The sequence below is a fragment of the Argopecten irradians genome, chromosome 13, assembly GCF_041381155.1.
Source record: "Argopecten irradians isolate NY chromosome 13, Ai_NY, whole genome shotgun sequence".
Lineage (NCBI taxonomy): Eukaryota > Metazoa > Mollusca > Bivalvia > Pectinida > Pectinidae > Argopecten > Argopecten irradians.
This window is the reverse complement of record NC_091146.1, coordinates 5111806-5134076: the sequence shown is the minus strand read 5'-3', so window position 1 is coordinate 5134076 and position 22271 is coordinate 5111806. Positions and strand designations below refer to the sequence as shown.

The window sequence follows — 22271 nt, the reverse complement described above, 5'->3', positions numbered from 1 at the left end:
ATTTTAGCCACATGTCTTAGTACTTACGGAAATACACACGGAGAAAAATATGTTATATTTCGACTTATTGGGTAGCGTGATTTATCCCCTACATAATGACACATTATTGACGTCATAACCTATGCAATGACGTCACTACATGTAAATAATGATGTCATTAATGTCGCGGGTACGTATGTCATGTGGCGTATGGTGTGCCAGGGGTTAAACCACGAATGAATAAGTAGTTCTTTCCTATTCAGTCCACCCTGGAGTAATACGACTGTGCATGAATTAACCGAGGAGTTTTGATATACATAGAATCTACTGGTAATTTTATGTGCGAAATAAGATCGTAGCGAAAATGGACAATTATTGGGGCCCACCTCTTTAGACCTACGTTTTAATAGAAAAATCATCTGTTGCAAACATACGGAGACATGAAAAATACATGCAGATTAAAAGAAAAAAATCAATAATTTATAAGTTGTGTATTTTTGCCCCCCCATTTTCGTCGACTGAAATGTTCTCAAAATGCGTATTAAATTTCATACTTCATTTTAGGGATTTTCATATTTATTTTGGGTTACACAACAATGTGCCGGTGGTGTGAAACCGGTATGTTCATATCTAGTCCGCTAAACCTGCCTATATTATTAGGCTTTTTTAATTAATTTTTTTTGCCTGATATATAGGAAAAAAAAAGCCTAATAATATAGGCAGGTTTAGCGGACTAGTTCAGATCGAGCAGGGTTGCATAATGATATGACGACATTCACAGTTATCATTATTTCATTGCAGGAATTTAAATTCGAAAAATTACCATGTTAAGAACGCTCTAAAGTCATCAAAATACATCGTAAAACTCATCTCAGCAATCGTAAATACATTTAGTAATATTTTTTCCTTCTCGGGGGGGACCTTAGGACCCCCAAAAAACAAAATCTCTCGCCCTAAGCCCTCGCAAAATCATCAAATTACATCGTGAAACTCATATCTCAGTCATTCTAAATTGTAAATCTAAATCTTTATCGGGGTCTCCCCCGAACCCCCAAAACACCACAATGCTCGCAAATTTGGCCAATTTTAGTACTCATTAATTTCCTGTTATATTCTACATAGTACACTTGCGTATATATATGTAGAATGCGAATTTTACCGATTTTTTTTTATTTAGACCCCTAGATCGTCTCATAATGGTCAATAGGCTATCTAGTGTGCTGTGGTCTGTGCGTATACTTTTAAAATTTACTAAGGTCGACAGGTTTCTTATTTCGGATTCCAAAACTGCGCACGGTTAGAAAATATAATGAAGCGGTCTTGTAAATGATTTGTGTTTTATAAGAAATACATGTTGTTTCATGGTCCTGTGTTAGTTGAACTATTACATGTGTATCTTGTCCACGAGTACATGTCATCCATATTAGGGCATTGTATCTAGTATCTGTGTTTTGTGTCCCGTCTTTTTTATCGGCCGTGCGTGTATTGTTACTACTGTACATCTTATTCTATTTCGTACACATCCGTAAAACTCATTATAGAACTTTAAGAAAATAAATAAGTCTAGCCCTTTCTGTGCGGTGTTCTGAAGGATTAAGTTTCAAATAGGAAATATAGAGGTGTACAGTACGTACATAAGGCGGGATAGGGGCATCGTGGTATCATAGGGTTTTGGATAGGGTATGAAGGGTGGCGGTTTTTTTTTATAAATATGCATTATAATATGTACATGTATGTGCATGTAGCATGTAGTCTCGTTGTAATTTAGGTCCATTTACTTGTAAAGTTATATTTCTTCTTGTTGGTTTAACTTTAAAGTCTATGTTTTGAGTTTTAAGTTACAGACAAAAGTCAAGCGCAACCCCCTTGAACCTGAGTCAGTGACACACATGCACACGTACACGGTGTCAAATGGCTTTTAAAGATGCTCCACCGCCGACAGAGCATAAATGATATTCATCATTTGAACAATAATTGGTGTTTAATCGTGTATATATATGTCTAATTAACACAAACAATAATATAGAATAATTTATTTCGCCTTTGGTGCATGCGCAATCAGTACTTCATTCCATATAGGATATAGTAACATGGATTTTTTTCGGGATGCATTAATTATATTTCATGTTTTCCACTTGAAGTAAAAGTAGAAGCTCACAAACTGTTCAATGGTGGTAATGGTGTAAAGTAAGTAACTTTTGTAACTGAAGAAAAATACTAAATCGTCTGTACCATTTGTCAGCGGTGGAGCATCTTTAACATACTGAACATAACAATTTTATAGCCCAGAATATGACGATAAGAATGAGTAAGCTATCGTTTTTATTATATCATTGTATGTTATAGATTATATATTATATACGGATTCACTTCCACTATTCAATATAGCAACTACACGTAGCGCGACTGTTTTAAATATCTATAATCGCCAATACCGCAACACTGCCCCACTGAGTTTCCCGGCTCTTGTCACAGCTGTTGGTCTCAAATGACGTCACGAATCTACGGCCACCTGGTGATATCAGGGGCGATAAGCGATGCGATCGTTCTAGACAAGGGTCGTTGTGGACTTCGTTTCAAGCACATTTTATGGAAATTACGTCAAATACAACCTGTATTTTTTGTTGGAAATCATAAAGTGCACCACAATAAACAAATATCAACACAAAAATAGCATATTTAAAATCTGTTTTTATCACCTTTAATCCGATTGTCCGACATAATATCAAAGCAATCTGGACTGTCCGACTCAAAGTCAAATGCGTCCGACTCTCATTTGCTCTGTATTGTATCGTAAGGTAAAAAACGAGAGTATCGAAATGGAAATATGATGCAGAAAGTGTGCTCTCTCGGACGGTACACATTAGATTAACAGTGGTCTTCATATCTCGACGTACTGCTGTTCTGAACACAAAGGGTGTCCGACTTACGATCACTTTACCCTATTTTTTGTTCATTTTTATTATTAAATCCATGTTTACATGTATATTTTTTATATATATTTTGTTTGTGCATTTGTTACGAATTGTTTTTTTTTTCATTTTATTTATTATTATGTTTATTGGTTGATAAAGTCAAAATTATAACTTTACAGTATCATTTTCATACTTCCAGCGAAGCAATTCCGGATTTATTAGTCCGATTCAGCTATTAATATGTACGTTGTTATAATCTCTATGGTGAGCGTATACAAAACGTCACTTCCGTAAAAAACTGTGGACAGCGGTTAGGACATAATTCCGGTGGATTTTGCTGCAGTACATTGAGGTATTTATATCAGCATATGCTCTTAACATAAAAAAATATCCCTAAATACGAGAAGCATTGAGTTCACATGATTCTGGCGTCGGTACTGTATAATGTAATGCAACAGATTTATAATGGGCACCTGTTCAAGTGACAACTGACCTCGTTAATTTTTCCGGAATGATAGATCCAGTTGGATGTAAATAAATATCACAACTGGGATGGTAGCAAATATATGATATTTACAGTCCCAATTTAATGCTTTACAGCATGATTAAACAATTCTGTAAATTATACTGTATTCTATAAGTATGGATTATGTAGGGTTCGTTTTTAACAGTGTAGAAATTAGCCCATATATACACAGATACGCACATATGTAGATGTACGTTATACATATATATACACTAGACAGCTGTACCATAGATAAATGAGTTCCCCTTCATGTTTTATGACGATGAGAATTTCAAACGTATACCTAGAAATCAGGTATCGTGTGTATAGTGCTAATGAATTACATCATAAATTGTGACGTCCACAATTTTATCTATACATCAGTTGACTGGTTGACTAGATATTTGGAAAATTAGGTATTGCGAAATACATAAATTATACAATGTGCATGTAAATCTATACACACACTGTAAATATATGTAATATAGAGGTGTTTGGAGGGGAGATGTCAATCTGATTGAAATACAGATCTTCATTATACACTACATATATACAGTCGTGTGCCAAAAGTCTTTTTTTTATATTTATTTTATTTTTGAAGATTTTACATATACAGATACATGGTTATCTCACTCACATCATACACACCTCATCACACCATATTCAGCATAATTTCAATATAATGCCATCTTCATGTACTATAATCATCCTCAAAAATTGACCATCACATTCACATCCCTCAGCCTCATCAATGATCATCATTCATACTCACATCGTCATTAATTAAGTATACCAATATATTATTAAATCGTCCAAGATAATCATACAGTCGTGTGCCAAAAGTCTTCGTAATTTTTATTTTTCCCTATATATTCTATGTATTTTTACATTTTTTCTTAGATTTTTCCTGATCTCATCTAGGCGCTGTTGTGTGTTGCTTCATGGGTTTGGGGAATGAGTGAGTGACAGCAACACGTCCGTTCATTGGCTTCCTTTTATTCTTCTTAATTTTTCTATCTTTTACAACAAAAGAGTTCCAAGTGTGATTTAGAGTTATTTCCCCTTTGACCACAACTAGATCGTTTCATCACTCATTCCAATACAACACTATAACATGCCGCCCCTTAAAATAAAATTTTTGCCCAATGTATCAAAAATTTTACCATGAGTGATGAAAAGATTCAGTGCATGGACACTAAAGAGTAAAATTACATGAAATTCAGTTAATATAAGAAATGCAAACAGTTGCATTTAAAATACATTGAACAGTATATTACTAAATAGTATGAGGGGAATTATTTCAATTGGTAAATTTGGTTTTGTAAAAAAAAAAAAAAAATACATGAAATTGGAGTAATGAGTAAGTTTTAAACACAGTAATGCTACTGAAGCATTAAATTGACCCAAAAGTATCAAAGAAAGAAAACATAATTCAAACAGTAGTGTATATGAAATACAGTGAACATCAATTAATATGGTATCATTCAGTTTGGTCAAAGTTTACCAGGCTAATCATATGAGGTACATACAACATACATTATAATTCAATATTCAATATTCACTTAGAGTTGATAGACCATAAGATTTCTCACTCAAAAATGTGTACATGTTGATATAAAATGGTGGTATGTTATAACTCATTGTAGCCATAGGTACAACATTTCAGATACATGATCGAAAAATCGAGGGAATATGATACCTTAATAAGAATATTGGCAATTATCATAAGAGTTCAAGATAAAACGCACATGTCTTTGCATACAAAGTCACACAAGGGAAAGAAATGTGAAAATTATTACAAGTATACAAAATACTCCTATGGTACACAAATGTATTGATGAGGAATGTATGTGATCAACAATGGTGTAACCATATTGTAGTCTACTGTGTCCGTAGTAACATTGAGTAATACTTATTAAAAAAAAACAATAGTGGAAAATCATAAAATGGTGTTGACATAAAAAAATTTGAAATATAAACATGAGTCATTATATTCAAAACAATACAAAGAAACTTGTTTAAATACTGGTCAATTTCAAATTCAACTATGAAATTGGAGATGAAACAAGCCTAGGATTATACTAAAGAATGTTCATTTCACTTACAATAATCAGGCTTGGTTTATAAAGTAGTTAATACAAATAACTAAACACATTTAGGTTGGCATTTAGCGATTAACTGTAGAGCTTTAGTGTTCTAACTTGAGGCAGGACACCAAGTTGCTAACTGAGCTGGCTCTCCAACCGCATGTACAAGATACTGAATACCAGCTGCAGTTTGTCGTTGAGCAAGCACTTTTTTCACTTTGACCTTAGAAGTGGTAGGATCTTGGGTGGCAAAAACAATGTCTGGGTCAATGTGATCAGAATCTCTGTACCGCAGAGGTTTCCGTATCTGTCTCTGTGGACGATGGGATTGAACAGGAGGTTTAGGTAATTGTCGTCGTGGCAGCAGAGCTGAGGATTCCTTTACTAGCGCATCATCCTGGTTAGATGAAGACATCAAAGGGGAATTACTCTGTCGATTATCTCCCTTGTCAAACATTACAGTCAGAGTTTGGGTACCTGTAGTCTGAAAGGTCCGTTTCGAGGTAACTGGGAAAAAATTTGACGGTGATGGTTGTCGTAAATGAACAATCTTCAAACGGTCAACATGAATAGGTTGAGGAAAAGATTTCTTTCCTGTAGGGTCAGTTAGTGTGACCATGTGGCCACTGACGTGTTCATCAATGACATAAGGACCATCATAATGATGATGAAGTTTCTTTGCAGGTCCTGTGTATTCATTAGTCATGTAAACATAATCTCCTGGCTTGAGATCTATAAGGTCTTTACCCTGATTGGTAGCTGTCAACATATGATGTTGGGTTTTTGTACATTTGCATGTAGATCAGTACGAATGTCATTTAAGAGTTGTTGCTTTTGAGCGACGTAATCTCTCATGTCTACTGGAAGAGATTTCAGATCCTTCGTATGATTAACAAGAGGAAACTTTGGTCGCTGGGCAAAAATAACCTCAAATGGTGAAAATCCTGTGCTTTTGTGTACAGAGTTGTTCATAGAAAATGTAACAGCAGGTAAAACTGTGTCCCAATTATTACACTCATCATTCATGTAGGGAGTAAGACGAACTCCAAGGGTGTTATGAGTCCTCTCACAAGCTCCTAGACAATGGTGTATGAAGCTGGGAGTAAACTGTTGGGGTATATCAAGTAGATCACAGAGTGCTGATGTAACTTTAGCAGTGAACTCTGTACCTTGGTCGCTGATCAATGTATCACAGACACCATAGGTTGTGAAGAGTGTAAAGAGTGCTTCTGACACTGTTACAGCATCTTTGGCAGGGATAGGTATTGTCACAATAAATTTTTAGAATAAGTCCACTGCTGTCAAGACATAGAGGTTTCCCTTTGTAGTATGTGGAAGTGGTCCATATAAGTCTATTTCCCATACAGAAAAAGGTTCCGAAGGTGTCGGATATGCCATGATTTTATTTTGTCTATGTACTTTGGTTATTTTCCTGGCTTGACACTCGTGGCAGGATTTCACATAATCTGATACAACTGTTGCTAGGCGTGAGAAAAAATAATGTTCTTTGAGTCTATCCACAGTATCCTGTATACCACTATGTCCTGCGAGCGGTGAATCATGAAACAGTTGAAGAACTGTAGGTATCAATGACTTGGGTACAACAAGTTGATAATGAGATAGAGTCTGTGTCCGCTTCGCTCTAGCCACACGCGAATGGAAAAGAATTCCGTGAATGAAATAGTCAGCTTGCTGTCGTAGGACAAGTCTCGATTTGCGTTGAGATTTGGGTAACTTCCCTTTGGACAGATAGTTGATTATAGGAAAAAGTTCATGGTCTTGCTTCTGTTTAGCTATGATGCTATCTATAGACATGACAGGTATATCTAGTTGATTAAGATATGTTTCAACAAATTCCTCATCTGTTGTAGTGTCGCTTGAGCTTCGTGTTTGTCCATCATTGCTCTCATCAGTACTCTGTTCATGTGTAGGTACATTGTGAAAGTCGAACTGATCACGGTCCTCTGAAGTAATGATATTGTCTCTCATTGCTGAGTAATCAGTACCATTTAATATACATGTGTTGTCCTTAACATTAACAAAAATCTGTGAATCACTACTGCTTTGAGAGCAATTAGTATCACACACATATTTGTTGCTTGTTGTCCGTCTAGGATTGTCTCCCTTATGCCTTGTCTGACCAAAATTGTCATTCTTGTTGCTAGTTGTCGGTATCAAGCTGTCCGTATTGCATGTTGGAATATCCGATTTAACTTCCGGTTTACAAGTTCGTTCACAGGTTTTAACATCTACCGATGGATTTCCTGCATACATATAGCTTGACTAACGTCGTTTTTGGCATCAAAATGTTCTGGAGTAAGGTGAGCACTAATATCACAAGACTTGCGTGTGTCATTAGTGATAACACAATGATCGCCTTTCTCATCTTCCAACATATCGGATTTATATGTAGACTTGGGGTATATAACACTGACTGGGTTGTGTGTTTGTACATGTAGACGCTTGTTCGACTGTTTGACTCGATGACTAACATGATCTTCAACATTGTCTTCTGTGTCCGCATCATATACTGATAAAATGTCCTGTTTATGCTTGACACGTACATGATTGACATTACTAAATGTGTTGATAACCGTAGAGTTCGGTGAAATAACTTGTACCGTGGTAGGTTTTTCCTCAACATTGTCAAAGTAGGGGTCATCTTCATCAGGGCTGGATCCAAGCATTTCCGGAAACTCTGTATTACGAGAGAGAGCATCGGGGACTACCATTTCTGATGCAGGTTTGTAGATGATATCAAAGTCAAATGGTTGTAACATTGCTAACCAGCGCTCGTAAATTGCACCCTTGAGTTGTTTTTGATATAATGCGCATAGTGCTTCATGATCACATTCAATTACGAAATGGCGACCTCGTACGTATGATGCACAGTCTAATACACTTGTAACAACTCCAGTTAGTTCAAGTTTGGTTGGACCATAAGATTGTTGATAACGTGTAAGTCCTTTAGACCCAAAACGAACAATATGGTCAGATTCATCCTCATAACGTTGATATAACATGTAGCCAATACCCTTGCTGCTGGTATCTACTGAGATGCGGAATTCCAAATTGTATCGCGGAAAAGCTAAAATGTTCGAGTTTACCAAACTATCTTTCAATATCTGGAAACACTCACTATGTTCCTGTGTCCATACAAATGGTGTGCCTTTCTTGAGAAGTTTGTATAAAGGTCCAGCTATAGCACTAAATTTTTTGATAAATTTTCTAAACCAGTTGAATAATCCTAAAGCATGTATCCTTGGAAATCGAATGTCCGAGGAAAACACAGGAACTCTGTACGAACACGCACTACTGTGGTCCGAGTTTTAATCCTGCTTGTTTCAATCGATTCAATACCTCATTTACATCAGATAAATGTTGTTCAAATGTCTCAGATATGATACATATATCATCTAAATAACATAATACTGAAACAAATGTAAAACCTTTGAGCACTTTATCCAGTAAAAGTTGGAAAGTATTTGGGGCTGTACGGAGACCCATTGGAAGTCTGAGAAATTTGAAAGTACCATTACAAGTATTAAAAGCAGTATATTTACAAGAATCCTCAGAAATAGGCATTTGGAAAAATCCCGAGCGCAAATCCAAAAGTGTTATAAAGTTAGGGGTGCGCTCCGAGAAGGATTCAGTCAGGTCTTGTAAATCAGGTATCGTGTATCTGAAATCTTGTGTTTGTGTGTTAAGATACCTGAAATCACAACAGAACCTGTATGAGGAGAGACTAAGCTCTCTAGTTATGGGCAAGTCACCTACAGATTTAGGCTTAGAGCGTTTAGACACTAAAACAATTGGACTTGTTATAGGTACTTCCTCTTCCTCACTGACTGCAGCAATAATACCTTGTTCTAACAACTCATCTAATTGGTGTCTTAACACTTCCTTTTTGTCAGGAGGTAACCGTTAAGGACGCTGATGTTTAGAGACAGCAGCAGGTTTTAACATAATCTTATGTTTAACAAGATTGGTAAGACCTAAACCTGGATTTTCATCCGTCATAAAACATCTCTGTGAGTGTACAAGCATTGAAGTAACCTAGACTTCTCATCAGATGATAACTCTGAATTTAGTTCAAAGCTAGTACTCGCTAAATTTCTGGAAATCTAGACTGTGGTCAGGGGAGGTACCTCCTCATCACTACTACATGTAGTGCTACTAGTGTACATGTCATGATCACAAAATTCACTACTATGTGATGTCATGTTTGGAGACAAAAATTCCTGGATTTGATTACATGAAAAAGAAACAATATCTACAGTGTTATCACATAACCTACAATATGACAGTACAGACTTCTTATTTACATGGATACTGTCATAATGGTTGGGTTCAAAATCTTAATCTGTACTAAATGATCAGGAGAACATGTTGCTACAGATTTACAACTACTAATAAACCCTTAAACCGTAGTTGAGGATGAATTTCACAAATCCCTTGCATACCAATCTGGATATCACTTGAATGTTTCCCACTATAACTACACATTCCGAGTTTGGTTCAACAACAAAAGAATGAATACATAAAATCTTTGTAGTATTTTTCTTGCCATGAAAACTAGCACCTGCACTGAAATCTAGAACAATATTGTGTGAACGTAAATATTCAACATCAAGTATCATAGGGTGCGATGCTTCATCTAAAATATATATAAATACACTGTATGGCTTACTCGAGCTCATACTGGCTACACTATGATTGAGGTTAACACTAGCTAGCTGTGCCAAAAATTTTAACAGTACTGTTACTAGCTACAACAATTTTCATTTGACTCTGTGAACAATTTGAAATAGCAGATTGAGGTAAAGCATCAAACAATTGCTTTGATATGACATTAATTTCACTGCCTGAATCAAGCAGAGCTGTAACTGGTAAACAACCTGCATATACATTCAGATACATAAAGCGATTGTCTGTTGTTATCTTTGGCTGCTGCTCAGTACTGTCCGTATCACTAGAAGATGTTAGTTCGTGCTGAACTCTACCAGTCACCAATCGCGAGTTATCAATCATCTGGACTGTCTTTGGGTTCATTTCCTCTACACAGAGGCCTGAGAGGTGCGCGTCAGTCCCAGGCCGAGACTGTTTAACTGCGGACACTTCGATGCGGTATAGCCTGTCTCGCTACACAGTTGACAAACATCGATATCTGTGGTAGTAGACAAAGATAGCCTACAACACTTTGCGCTGTGTCCGTTCTGTTTACACAAATTACAAAGAAGCGATGGGGAAACTTGTCCAATGCCAACCCAATTACAATTAGGTTTGATATGTCCCTGACCTTGACATTTGAAGCACGTCCTGTTCTCCTCGTTGGTCTTCGGACTTTGACCTCTGGATTTGGAGTCTTTGGTCTTTTTCTGTAACTTTTCCAGCTTATCTAGGCATTCACAGATCTGATTAAGGGCTGTCACCGTGGCATCTTCGGCGTCACTCTTCTTAAGAGCACTGATAGATGGTTGAACGACATCGTGTGAAACACTGAAGTCTTGGCGATAACCATGACTTTCTCCAATCTTTGCTGAATGAAGGGCGTCAGGAAGAGTTGATACCCGTCCTGTGGTAGTCCAGCTCGTACAAAAAACAGAAGTTGAGACGGTAAGCCTTCAATGATTTTTTGCCATATCACGTTCACTTTTTTGTAAACGCAAGCCTTTCCTCACAACAACTGCATGATACTCTTCAATTGCTTCTGAGGGATGACGTTTCAAATGATGCCAGTTGGCCTCCTCAGCAATGAGGGCTGGATTGTCTCCACAGTACTCTTGACAAAAGCTGGCCTCAATCTGGGGCCATGACAGTCTCTGATTACTAGTGAGCGTGTCAAACCAGACCAAGGCAGGGCCTTGTAGCCTCAAATGAAAACACGCTATAATTTGTTCGTGGTTATCAACTAGTCCAGAGAGTGTGAGATAACTGTGAAACTCACGCAAAAACTTCTCTCCATCTTCATTCATGAATCCCGAAAATCTTAAATGTTTATCTGGGACGACGTCTCGAATGATAAATGTCGGTGCGACTCCATGGCCACGTGATGAGTTATGGGCGGGAACGTGAACATTATGATTACCGTCTGGTTGAGGGAAATCTGTCTGTGGTAAACGGTACCCAGGGTTCCCGTTGGGAGTCTGTGAGAAATATGGACGAGGTAGCATATTCATATTTGGATGGTCATCAGGGTATGACATTTCAGTATTTGTCACAGCACAGTTCATTCCGTTTCCCGCCATGGCGTTATAGCGGTTAACGTTGTTCTCCGTGATCCCGTCAGCATGGTCACTCCATCGAATTGGTGTGTCGAGGTGCGAAATGGGGTCACAGCCTGAAGTATACATACTGTTAGGAGTACTGCAAGTAACATCTATTAGATTCGAATTCTTCTCAATTTTTCTATCTTTTACAACAAAAGCGTTCCAAATGTGATTTAGAGTTATTTCCCCTTTGCCCACAACTAGATCGTTTCATCACTCATTCCAATACAACACTATAACAGCGCGGATTTTAATCATATTTTTGCATACTTGTAGAAAACTATCTACACTTGCAGCTCATAATATTTACATAATTTTCCTTTATGCACTTTTTGAGAAAACCATATTTCATAACCATGCAAAACTTTATCCTTGCCATTTTGGTAAGAATAAAGAAGAAAATGATGTCAAAAGTTTAAGTGGTGCACAAAAAAAAATATTTTGAAAACAAAATATCGGAAAATTATACAAATATTATGAGCTGAAAGTGTAGATAATTTTCTACAAGAATGCCAAAATTGGTTAAAATCTGTTAATAGATGAGATCAGGAAAAACCAAAGAAAAAATGTAAAATTACATAGAATATATAGGGAAAAATAAAAAATTACGAAGACTTTTGGCTTGTTACTGTATATATAAAGTTTATATTATACACATATGTTTCTGTCATCGGTGACCAGGTAGCTCAGCTGTAGAGCATTTGACTAGTTGTGGTCTAGCAGCTACGTTTTCTCCTCTCCTGTTACAAAATTGGCGCCCAACTAAAATACCCATGATTTTGGTATAAGGGTCTTGTATGTCTTTGAGGACGAAGACCTTCGAAAATAACAAAAAGCAGGGAGAAGTGTAGTGGAATTGGACTGGATCGCTCATTGGTGACCATGTAGCTCATGATCAGCGGTAGAACATTTGTGCGAGAGTTCCCGTCATGGAATCCAGGTCTGGCTGCTATATTTTCCTCTCTACTGTTACACTCGATATACTACTTTTGTAGTGTAACATATTAATAGTGTATAGTTGTAGCAAGTTTTATTTGTACATATTGATATGGTCACCTTCTAGCTTCATGCTAGGGGAATTTCCGTTCAGTTCAGTCAGTGGAGTGGCAGACCAGTAATTCTTAGGTCTAAGTTCAGTCAGTGGAGTGGCGGACCAGTGTAATTCTTAGGTCTTAGTTCAGTCAGTTGAGCGGCGGACCAGTTATTCATAGGTCTAAGTTCAGTCAGTGGAGTGGAGGACCAGTAATTCTTAGGTCTAAGTTCAGTCAGTGGAGAGGCCGACCAGTAATTCTTAGGTCTTAGTTCAGACAGTGGAGTGGCAGACCAGTAATTCTTAGGTCTTAGTTCAGTGACAGTGGAGTGGCGGACCAGTAATTCTTAGGTCTAAGTTCAGTCAGTGGAGTGGCGGACCAGTGTAATTCTTAGGTCTTAGTTCAGTCAGTTGAGCGGCGGACCAGTAATTCATAGGTCTAAGTTCAGTCAGTGGAGTGGAGGACCAGTAATTCTTAGTTCTAAGTTCAGTCAGTGGAGAGGCCGACCAGTAATTCTTAGGTCTTAGTTCAGACAGTGGAGTGGCAGACCAGTAATTCTTAGGTCTTAGTTCAGACAGTGGAGTGGCAGACCAGTAATTCTTAGGTCTTAGTTCAGTCAGTGGAGTGGCGGACCAGTAATTCTTAGGTCTTAGTTCAGTCAGTGGAGTGGCGGACCAGTAATTCTTAGGTCTTAGTTCAGTCAGTGGAGTGGCGGACCAGTAATTCTTAGGTCTTAGTTCAGTCAGTGGAGTGGCGGACCAGTAATTCTTAGGTCTAAGTTCAGTCAGTGGAGTGGCGGACCAGTAATTCTTAGGTCTTAGTTCAGTCAGTTGAGCGGCGGACCAGTAATTCTTAGGTCCCATGTGTAAGCCTGTATATGGTTGGCAGCACACTATTCTTGCCCTTTTACATATAGTAAAGATGTGATTGTTTTCATTTCCATTTTCAAATACATGTACTAATATGCTGTGGTACGGAATTTGGCACCAATCAAAAATATTAAAAGAAATGTAGAGCTGGAGAGGAGAAATTTAGTGCCCATAACAGAACTCTGAACCAAAGACTTTCGACCATTATACCATTTTGCTCTACCGAATGATCTACAATGTCACCGAGGATTGGCCATTTCTGCTACATGCACTTCTCACTGAAATTGAGACCTTCCAATAGCTTGATGCCCCTGTTCTGATATGCGCCCCTCCCCCTTTTTCAATGCCTCAATTAAGCTCACTAAACATATAGTTTCTTTATTGATTTCTTACATTGATTTATGGCATTGCCATTATTTCACGAAAACTCTAAATTTGGTCCAAATATAGCTACCACAGTAACTCATTATTTATAGATTACCAAATTATACAGATTTGTCTCCCTTGATTGATGGTATGAATTATGACGTCATTATTTCGCAATCAAAATTCATGTTAATTTTTCTGAACAAAATGATAATACCTACCTGCAAGGGTAGTATGGCATATCAAGATAAAATTTCTTGTTTATTCTATTTTTTTTTACGTAACAATTAGAAAGATTTGTGTTTGGTTTGTTTATGTTTGTTAAATAACAGATTAGTATTTGATATTACCTAGCATACCAGAAGAATCACCATGGCATTGTCTGTGGATACGCTGAATAATTACATCAAGTTGGATAATCAAATTCACGAGTTGGAGATAAAGAACACTCGTAAGGCGTATGAGGAACTTCAGGGCCGCCTTGGGAGCCTTCAAACAGAGAACAAAACACTAAAGCAGCAATTGGAAGAAAAAAGTCAAAAGACGTATGTAAAGCTTTTTTGTATATCTGATATAAATATGACAGGTTTAATTAAATGTAAGTTAAATGATGCAAAAGGTATTCTGCATTTGCATTTACATTGTTATTGTTTTTTTGTTTTTGTTGGGAATTAAAATATCATGTTTACTTTTTTGCGTGTGAAAAAGAAACATTTCTCACCTGTAAAATAATGATTAGTCGATACAATGTCTTAAAAGAGAGACAACTCTGTATCATACAAAGACAGCGGTTTAGTACAATAAGCCCCATCATCCAGTGATTTACACTTTAATGATTTGTGTAATGTTGTTTTAATAGTCATCTGTAATAATGAGTAAAACCTGGCTATATTTTTGACATACAAACATTTTCAGGGTATTTTGGAAAAAAGTTTTTGTAACAAATTGGGAATTTTTAATCGCAAAAAAGAGCAGTTTGGGAAAAAGTTACCCATTACTGAACATGGTATAATTATAAGTGATTAGATTTTGTAAAGATATTTTATTTTGTCAAAAGTTAACTACCATATCTTCAGAGTGTATTTGGTTTTTAGTTTTAGTTTAATCAATGAGTGGAGAGAAGACGGTTTCAGATTTCTAGGTTTTATTTGTTTTTTGGCGATTTGAATTGGAAATTTTCCATTGTAATTTGGAAAAAACAGGGGGGTTTGGCATCGATAATGGTGTCGTTTACCGACCCAAGTGATATCTTGTTTAATATCGCATGTCTATATGCAAATATCAGCAATAGCATTAAAAAAAAAATATGAATCAGAGTTAATTTTCTATCTATCCTGACAAATGCATTACCAGAGACCTATGAATGGTTGCACTATGCCTCTATGAGTGTATTGAAGCATCACATATACTCTCAACTATGGGTCTCCAACAACCAAAGATTGGGTATATTAATTTACAACTGCCACTCACCCGTATTTAATTTTCTAAACTTCTGTTGGATTTGGTATGGATTGTTTAGTATTACAACCTTTTAAAAACCAGGGCCATGTTAGGATGTACCAGGTTTGATGTTGAAGGAAAACCGGAGTACCTGGAGAAAAACCAACAACCAATATTTAGCACCTGAAAACTGCCCCACATATGATATAAACTCGCCACCCAGAGGTAGAGGGCTTGTGATAATATGTCAGGACATCTTAACCATTCAGCTACTGTTGCCCTTTATGTTGCAGTTTCCACATAAATATTAAATGTGTATTTATATTATCACATGTAATTTTGAGTTAAGTAGTTTTTGATATTTTGGTGACAGGAAAAAAGAGTTGGATGATGTGGAAAGAGTTGTTAAGGAAATGGAACAGGCAGTTCTTGCTAAAGGACAGAAGCAATATGATGAGGAGATGGCGCGAGAGAAGGTAACTCTTACATGTATCTTCCATGAATTATTGTTATCTCCCCTTGAGTAGACATGAATGAAGAAAAAGGTAATTGTGTATCTTAATTTATAATTATCATGTTATCTCCCCCTAGGTTATTTAGAATATAGACATCAGCAAGAAAAGCTAATTCAGTGTCTTAATTATCCTAATTTACCATGAATTACCAGATGTCTCCCCTAGGTTAGAATATAGACATCAGCAAGAAAAGGTAATTCAGTGTCTTAATTATTCTGATTTACGATGAATTACCAGTTGTCTTCCCTTAGGTTAGAATAGACATGGAGCAGGAAAAAGAAATTGGGTATCTACACCCTAAGTTACCATGAATTATCAGTTGTCTCCCCTTGAATAGACTTGTAGAAAGAAAAGATAATTGTATATATCTTACTTTAATTATTATGAATTATCAGTTGTCTCCCCTTGAGTAGAAGTCACATGGAGAAAGAAAAGATAATTGTATATACAGTATCTTACTTTAATTATTATGCATTATCAGTTGTCTCCACTTGAGTAGAAGTCACATGGAGAAAGAAAAGATAATTGTATATACAGTATCTTACTTTAATTATTATGCATTATCAGTTGTCTCCCCTTGAGTAGAAGTCACATGGAGAAAGAAAAGATAATTGTATATATCTTACTTTAATTATTATGAATTATCAGTTGCCTATTTTACTGGTGAGGATATACATGGGAAATGGATCATGACCTCCAATGTCACATGAATTAGGGGTTGTCTCCCAATTAGTTAAAGTTTGAGAAAAAAAACGGCAAACATGGAATATACCTGATGGCCATGGGATTTGGATTGTCTCCCTTGAAATCTAAATCTAAGTGCAAAAGGAAAATGAAAACATGGATTTGTGTCCATCTTATGTTCTATAGTGTTGGGGTTGTCCCCTCTTAACTATGAACAAAGGCGGAAAAAGAAAATGGATACACAAGAAATAACCTACCACTAATATAATGTGATTGAAAAGGACAACCATCAATGTATATACCATGGTTTGTGGTCTCCACTTAAATTTTTATGGCCTTAGACCACAATAAGACTTCCTGTTCGTTGTAGACAATGTAGTGCATTTTGAATTTTTAGAAATGTTACCATACAATTTTTCGACTTAGCTATTGCATCTGTGTATAATTTTTGCGTATAATTTTAGTGTAATATCTAGCTGTACTACCGGTAGAATTTGTTTTTAACCCATTTTTGGAGGTTTATTGTGTGGTATAAGGACACCCTGTGTGATAAGGCTTGAGTGGTGATTTTTTGTCTTTTTCTGGATTTTCATATCACATTGTAGGTTTGTGATATGCATGTGAAGATATCTTGAAAACAAGCAGGTTCTGGGTTTCTAACTCGACCACAGCTTAGTTTAATCAAATTTTTTTGCAAAATTTAAAAAAATACATTATTTTCATTTTTCTTTAGTATGACAAATAATGAAAGTAATTGTATTCTAAGGCCATATTTTCCTCTTATATTTTATAGTTTTTGGGTTGTCTCCCCATATGTTAGAGTAAAGATGGCAATAGTTTAGTTGATATACCAATAGTATACCATGGTTTTGGGTTTCTCTATCCTTAAAATTACATTTGCCATAACTGGATGGAAATTTGCCCATGTTATTTTTTTTCTTCAAGTATTATAACCTATTGAAAGTTAGCTACCATATTAAATAATCCCTACACTGTTTTACCTTGTTTCCAGTTACAGGACTACATATCTATACTAATGATAGTATACTATAACTATTAGGATTTATAAGTGAGTATATAGTCCATATAGCCCTGTACTTGTAGAAATATACCTGGTATTAACAATTATTTATTACTGTTACTCTCACAGAGCAAAGTTGATTTATCATCAATTTAACACATTTCTCTAGGGATCAAATCCAGACCTCTGACTTTAAAAGCCTGCTGCGGTTGTGAAACATCAAATAGCATTAGAAGATTTTTATTGAGAGTCTATAATAATGTTAAAACATTGTAATCTACAATGTATAGGATTTGTTACAATGAAGATTGTGCTGTTTTGCTATCTAACGCAGTGAATACTTTCAACTTGTGTGCAGCAATAACAGGATGATGAGGGGAGACATCAGTTACCTTCATTATGAAAATTAATATTTCATTTATTTTGATTAAATCGTTCAACAAGTGATGATAAGTGTAATGTTAAATTTTGAGATGCTATGAAATTATCAATTTCATTTTACATTGCCATTTTAATAAATAAAAGCTGTTTTAGTTTAGGTATTTACCTTTGATTACAAGTTTAAAGTAAATTATTACATAATTTGTTTACACCAATCTATATATGAAGAAATATAATATTTTCAACTATTACACTGACCGTTCAATAAAACCTTGTTATATTGCACGGTTCGAAGTTATATTGCACGCTTCCATGGAAACGTTATATTGCACGGTTCAAGATGTTATATTGCACAGCTTTAGGAACACCTCGCTGTTGTTGTCTAGTTTTGTAGAAAACTTCCAAGGAATTGCGAGTAACAGTGAATTATGTTATTATGACGTCACAAAGGTTCACGCTCAAATTCGCGCTGGATTTATAGATCTCAAATCAAGCATGTCATGTAGACGTTTACTGTACCGAGGAAAGAACGGACACGATGAATGTATTAGATTAAAAGGCTGCAAGCAGGTCTAATAATGTGAAAACAGACAATAAGACATCCAAACCGGAGTTACAAAGTGACGTACGTGTGCTATACGTCAATCTTCAATAGAATATTAAGTTTTTTTCCGTACGGTACGGTGTTGATGATTTTGTTAAGTGATTGTCGTATTCGTTTAATAAAAAAATACTCAACTGAAAAACTGGTGATTATGTAATAAAACAAATATTCCATGGTTACTGTGCTCTAGTTCATAATATTTACCCCTCGGTGATGTTAATCAACAAATGTTATATTGCACTCGGCCTTTGGCCTCGTGCAATATAACATTTGTTGATTACCATCACCTCGGGTTAAATATTATGAACTAGAGCACAGTAGTTTTACCCATGGAATATTTGTATAATATACCACAGTCTCCCGAAACATGAAACACACATTTCATACACGCTACACCGAACATACATGGAAGGAAGTCCCTACATGCCCCTGTCCATTAATAGGACATAACGTTTTTTTATAAAACAAACATACAAATAGATGTATATCATGTTCTATTCTTTGATTCAAAAGAGCCTAATCCCAGGACTGACTAATTTCACAGTGATTGACACACTTGATGAAGGAACTTTTAACTTTGTCTTATATTTTCTCCTCTTATGTAAGCATGCAGGCCAGTATTCATATTTTAGAGATTTTCTAGGTTGGAAATTATTGACACAAATTTGGGAAGATAAAGCAAAAGTTTACTAAAGGAAGCCACCTTGAACAGTTTCTTTTAAAATTTATTCTAAAATCAAGTAATATATTTGATATTGGCTATATATTAAAAGAACATTTGGAAAATACAGCACTATTTCAGTAAAGGAATACCTTCAATAGGCTCTTAATGCATCATAAAAAGTCAAAATGTACTATGATAAAATTGTTTTTGTATGATTTAAGGCGGAGCATTTGGAAGCATTAGCAGAGCAAGAAAAGGTGCTAAAGTTTCTGGAGGAGAATGAAAAAGAAATCAAACAAGTTGAAAAACAAGCAGCAGAAGCCAAGGTTGGTAACGACCAACTCAACAAGTTATACCAAGAGCAAGAAGAACTCCTTAGTAAGTACACATTTTACACATTAATCAAATTTCAATGCAGTCAAACTTCAGTACAAAATTGAATTGAATAAAAGTGCAATGAAACATTGCACATTTACAATTATTGTATTTGGTCTCTGAAAAATCTGTCTGATATCCAGTATCCTTTTTCACATGTATTATTTTTGAATATGTCACTAAGCGCAATATAACTTGATTGATTGTCAATGGATGAAATTAATTATGAAGTCATTGCTTAATGTCATTAAAGAATGATGTGAGAATATTCAATCCGGGCAATGGCTTGAAGATAGTTGCTATTCAATATTAGTTACATATATAGTAAACAGTATATAGCAAATTGTGTGCACACCTGGTCCAGTTTTCTTATTACCAGCACCTTTTGTCTTTTATATGATTTTATTAATTTCATGTAGTTTAAAAACTACAACTGACCTCTTATTATGTGATACATATTCGATTTAGGTCATCTGACCCTTAGGGACAGGATCTGGATGACTTATATATAGTCATCATGTTTCATGCACTGTCTACCATTTAATTTCTTCAAAATGTTGATTTTTGTATTGCCCGCAATGACAGTTCGCAAAGACGATATTATGGTTTTACTTTGCCAACGGCAACAGCAGTGTTGTCGTCAACGTTTAACTTCAAAGTTCTGGGTTTAACTCTGTTTCTCAAAAAGTGTATGTCCGATCCCAACCAAACTTAACTAAAGGACAGCATTATCACCTCAATACACCCAATTGTTGTATGATTCATTTCAGGGTGTGGGATACAGAGGCTGTGAAACTTAGTGGTGCTAAACTATACTTAGCTCTTTTTCTTAAAAAGTACAAGTCTAATCCTTAACAACCTTGGAATATACAGTATAGCTAAAGGCCATTTTTATCACCTCCACACACCTAATTATTGTATGATTCAGATGCTGTAGGCCATAATTATGCTGCATTTCACTTTTCCTTCATTTTGTTTTACTTTCAATTTTTTAAAAATATTCCATAATAGTTATGTAATAAATCAACAATGCGGTAGCTATATATATATATATATATAAAAAATATAAACTTTATTTATACAACTTATGTAAATCACTCTCGATGGCCCGGATGTAAGCGCGTGAGGGATCTTAGTGTGGGAGGAAACCGAGTGCCCGGAGTAAACTCACGTGATCAGGCAGGTGACCCCTAACCTTTTCACGTCCGTGCCAGGGATCGAACCCCAGCCGGCTAGGTGAAAGGCGAGTGGCTTAACCACTACACCACCCGATCACCCAGCTATATATATAGGGGCTATACTTATAATTACACGTAACTCTTCTGGCTATATAATAATGTCATAAAAGTATCTTGCGTTAATTTCATATGAAATTTTATGAAACTCATCCCAAAGTTTTAATTGAGCTGGCCAAGGTAGGCAAATTAAATAAACACTTCTGAGACTCATAAATTTCATATGGAATGATTGGTCATCAATAAGGTAATATATTTATTGTATATTTAACTATACAATGTATTTGTGGAAGGGGTATTGATATAACTGTTCCTCCACCCAATTACATAATACTGATTACCTAAATATGATACTGCTTTTCAGACTCTATCTTCAGTGGCAGTTATGGAAGTGCTTTAGAGAATGAACTTGAAGCAGATCTCGAAATGCATCGAGAAAGGAAACAAAGAATCGACATTGCTCGCTACAAATGGACAAATGGTCGGGTGTTACTGAGTCATGCTTGTAAACAACTCGAAACTGCTACAAAAAAATGGACCGAAATGAGAGGAATTAAAAGGTAAATGTATATGCAATACTGGAATGGTGAATGGAAATATGTTTACGTTCATTCATCACTTCTATAATTAATTTTTATTTGTTTTCATACTAAATCCGACTTTCTGATTGGCTGATACTTTTTCGTCATATATTATGAAGAAAAAAATCCAAGAATGGTGCGAAAACCTGACGTTTTAATTATAAGCATCGGCGTCACTATCCTTGAGCTTCATCAGGTTATGAAATTTATTTTGTTTGCACACAGTTTGCAAACAAAATTTCTTTCATACCCTGATGAAGTTCAAAAATAGTGACATCAATGCTTAAAATATACCAACTTTTATTTGCATGCTATTTACTTTAACAAATTTCGCGATCGACTTAAATTCGCGATTTCAAATAAATATCCGCGAATTTTTTCGATATATTAATTTGTATGATTGTTATAAAGTTCAAAATGGTCATATAGCATTACGATGTTAATATTTGCGCAGAAGTAATAAAGGTGTATCTATATTCAAAGTAAAAGAACGATTTATACGTCAGTAAAATTAAACCTTATGATCCGAGCACATACAATTCGTGCGAATGAGACATAATTACACTGTTTGTGTGTGCCGCCAAGACATACCTGGCGTAAATCATGTATGCATATACAGGTGTACAAATGTATATAAAATAATTAACAGCAAGGAGCGAGTGACAGGATAGTTTTATAGTTCGGACAAAGTTACAAGTAAGTTTGTTTTTAAGTCCAAGATGCATTAATTCAAAGGACTGACGTTGACAT

At 35.8% G+C, this 22271-nt stretch overlaps 2 protein-coding genes across 3 annotated transcripts; one reads left to right on the top strand and one right to left on the bottom strand.

Annotated features, from left to right (window-relative positions):
• Window positions 1–3163: 3163 nt before the first annotated feature.
• On the top strand, window positions 3164–21656 carry LOC138306078 (arginine and glutamate-rich protein 1-like). Of its 2 annotated transcripts, XM_069246431.1 has the most exons (6): window positions 3178–3246; window positions 4300–4374; window positions 14376–14566; window positions 15835–15937; window positions 19552–19708; window positions 21305–21656. In XM_069246431.1, exons 3-6 carry the CDS (start codon window positions 14394–14396, stop codon window positions 21502–21504), a joined length of 633 nt encoding a protein of 210 aa, XP_069102532.1. In that variant the 5' UTR covers window positions 3178–3246; window positions 4300–4374; window positions 14376–14393; the 3' UTR covers window positions 21505–21656. The 2 variants fall into 2 exon arrangements, with proteins under 2 accessions (XP_069102531.1, XP_069102532.1); XM_069246430.1 differs by lacking the exon at window positions 4300–4374 and having other exon boundaries at window positions 3164–3246; window positions 21305–21650.
• On the bottom strand, window positions 6249–7475 carry LOC138306616 (uncharacterized). Its single transcript, XM_069247055.1, has 2 exons — window positions 7022–7475; window positions 6249–6733 (listed from the first exon to the last, which is right to left on the bottom strand). Exons 1-2 carry the CDS (start codon window positions 7473–7475, stop codon window positions 6249–6251), a joined length of 939 nt encoding a protein of 312 aa, XP_069103156.1.
• Window positions 21657–22271: the final 615 nt, after the last annotated feature.